This window comes from Notothenia coriiceps, unplaced genomic scaffold, assembly GCF_000735185.1.
Source record: "Notothenia coriiceps isolate Sejong01 unplaced genomic scaffold, NC01 NC01_scaffold00010359, whole genome shotgun sequence".
NCBI lineage: Eukaryota > Metazoa > Chordata > Actinopteri > Perciformes > Nototheniidae > Notothenia > Notothenia coriiceps.
The window spans coordinates 22,680-25,996 of record NW_011343060.1 but is presented as its reverse complement, the minus strand read 5'-3'; the positions used below and the strand labels follow the sequence as shown (position 1 = coordinate 25,996).

Genomic DNA, 3,317 nt, shown 5'->3' with positions numbered 1-3,317 from the left:
GATGGGGTGGAAATTACCATTGGAACCTAATTTTTCCATGTCGTCCAGGTTAAGGGAGTTTTCCAAACTTTTACTTATTCATTTTGTATGTGCTTTGTTTTTTATATTTACGGTTGTGAAACAAAAAACGAGGGTAGAAAAGTAAAAAACGCTCTATTAGGTAGGGGTGGAGTGTCCACACCTATAGTTCTAACGACTAATCTGTCGTTGTACTAATAACGTGTGCCACACGGAATCCGAACTCGGTGTTATTTTCCGGCTGAGACTTTGCACGTAAAAAACAATAACCCCCCCAGGACCCCCCAGGCTTTTGGGATCCCAATTTGGGATTGGGATTTTTTGTCAGGGTGGGTAACTTCGTACAAAAAACCCTACGAGGACCTAAGGCGCATATGCTTGTCGCACAAGGTCAAAGGGGACGGTAATAGGTCGGTTGAAGCTCGGTGTCGGGTAACTTCATCCTCACCTGGTGTAAGGTGTCCGGGTGTAGTTTGTTGGAACTTAGTTAATATAAGCCTTCCTTCTACACACGTGACGGCCTCCGTTTTACACCAGTGTTGGTCTATGGACTCCGACACGCTTTCAACGGACTATAACGTCCTTGAACCTTGGTGCGACAGCATATTGCGGCCTAGGTTCCGTTAGGGTTTGTACGAGTTAACCACTGTACAATCCCATCCCAAATTGGGGGATCCCCAAAAGTTTTGGAGAAACCAGCTCGAGTGCGCTAGAATTTGAAAATACACAGCTGGAACAAATCTGCCCTTCCTTACAGAGCCCCTCCTCCAACACACACGAACGCGCACATGAGGGCACGAGATAAGTTTGTGCACAGATGGAAGACTGACAGGCAGGTAGGCCATCCAGTTATTTTAGCCGGGCCGGCTCAGATGATTGGTCGTGCTTTTTACAGTACTACGGCTTCCACAGATGACATTTGTTTTTGTGAAAGCACTTAAGAATTAAGATATTCATTGCTATCAGGATGTTAAGAGCATTCCATGGAATATAACAAGTGTTTCTCGAGCCGGTTTCTCAAACTTACCTACCCCACCTTTAAACTGTCAAATAAGGAACCATTGACAACAGGGAAAAGAAAGGGGAATAGTTATATAGAAAGCAGACAATAACAAATTAAACATTACCCATCTTCTGAGTGCTGAAGCAGCACAATTTTAAGGTTGGGTGGAAGCTCTGCGAGGATATGAAGGTGGCCGGGGTAGATGGTCAGGTGGCTGAAGGCCTGCAGACCAGAAATGTATTTCATGATCACAAAGTTCACCGTAAATTATATGAATCTTAAAATGCTTAGAAGTTCAGTTCAGAACATAAAATAAAAAATGTTCACAGGAGAAAAATCACAAGAGTATGCCAACCATGATGCCAACACCATTTTGTTGTAGTATTTGGAATATATGTCTAGATTTGTTTGTCTGTAGTGTGTAAAGATGCAGATGAATTTTCTATACCAATATTTTTTTTAATCTCTAAAAATTACTTCCTGACTGACTAATTATAAGTAAACCTATGTTATTTTGAACTTTTAGACGTATAATGTTGTCATTTTATCAATCTGTAGCATTCTATGCCAACCAATAGACTAGAGAATCAGGTGCTTTTCTACAATGTTTGAGCATTGCTGTCATTAAGTTCCTGTTTGTTATTTACAGGAAACGTATACATTATGCCACGAACAGAAAGAAGAAAAGTTGCAGAATATCAGTTGGTTCAAAAAAGAGTAAGAATGATTTAGAGAATATATCAAGTTAAAAAGTTACAAATGTAAACGTAAAGTCTAATATTTACATTAGTGGCTGCTTCCTAAATTCCATACTTCCAGAGCTTTTGCCCGCCTCACACCTGTCTACAAACTCAACTTTTAATTTAGCTACACATCTGTCCAGTTTAGTTATTGCATGTTGCCGAATTGTGGCACTATTACATTGAAAAAATATGTCAACAGAAAGAATGACAGACAGACAGACACACATTGTTGTTGTCGCTCTTAATAATATATATATATATTTTTTAAATGCTGTTTTTAATGAAGTACCAATATGCAGAGTCAAGCTATGTGTGTGGTCGTATGTGTGAGTACACAAGCACTTTGTGTGCTCACACATCTAGAATCCCTCCGTTACGTTTATTTTAAAAGTAATTGTGTTTGAAGCTCCAGTACTTTGGTTTGAGGAGTGCGTTCAGAGCAAAGGCCATAACAGTACCGATGGTGTATATCTTATCTAGGGAATAAACAAAGCTGAGTATGACAGGCTCCATTAATCATTAGAGAGGGGGTTTGGTGATCCCATACCTTGGAGAGGCTATTGAGGGAGTCCTGCACTCCCTTCAGCATGCTGCTGGGCCTCTCCTCTTGAGAGAGGAGCAGCATCCTGTGAAGGTTGAGCAGAGCAGAGAACTGGGACACACCGGAGCCAGAACAGGCACAGCCTAGGACCTCAGCCACGGAGGCAACAGTGCAGCAGCTCTGGGAGAACAACAGAAGAGTGATGAAGGAGCTGTTGGTAATATTAAGAATTACAGCAGGGCGGTCCTGAGGAGACCCATTAAGTAAGTGAAGATGAATTGTGGCTACTGCTTCGACTTGTGTTGTTCCTGGAGCTACCTGCGTTTTGGGGGTTATAGCAAAGTATAAAAATAACTCTGAACAAGCCCTTTTTTGGGTAATTACACACTATAAAAAAGGGTTAAAGTCTTATGACAAAACCAGGAAAACATGCAAACCAGACTGTTGCAGCTGTCAATCACAAGGTAACCCCCCATAGCATACCTTGGTTTATCGTCTATTTTACTTTAAATGTGATCATCATTTCAAAATGAACTCATGCATTTGAGTCCATAAACGGATTCAAAATGTTTTTATAGAGGTGATAAATCAAATGATCTTCAATCTGACTTCTTTGAGAAGGCATCCTACATGCAGTCAGACAGTGGCAGCATATGGACCCCTGTTTTATACACTGTACTCTGGTTAAGACTTTCTACAGTGTAGGTGGGCATAAAAGTGATAAGATCATCATGTCTTTTCTATACATTACAAAAACCCAGCACACTAGTCTAGACAATGCCTGCAAGTTAAGGAGATTATTTAAAATATGATATGATCTAATGCACAGTACCTGAAACAGGGCCAGATATTGACCTGCCTCTGCAGGGTCAGACTGGCCATAACATTCCAACATGTTGAGAGAGGCTTCAGCCAGGATGGGGGGGGGCAGCTGGTGCTGGAGACACAGGCTGACGGCTTCAGTCAGCGCCTGACTGGCCTGAGCCAAGAGCTGCTGGGCCCGCCGCCTCTT

General features: G+C 41.8%; 1 protein-coding gene across 1 annotated transcript; it reads right to left on the bottom strand.

Moving 5' to 3' along the window:
• Window positions 1–1,141: 1,141 nt before the first annotated feature.
• On the bottom strand, window positions 1,142–3,317 carry LOC104945971 (protein CFAP46-like). Its single transcript, XM_010771711.1, has 3 exons — window positions 3,138–3,317; window positions 2,312–2,485; window positions 1,142–1,243 (listed from the first exon to the last, which is right to left on the bottom strand). Exons 1-3 carry the CDS (start codon window positions 3,198–3,200, stop codon window positions 1,142–1,144), a joined length of 339 nt encoding a protein of 112 aa, XP_010770013.1. The 5' UTR covers window positions 3,201–3,317.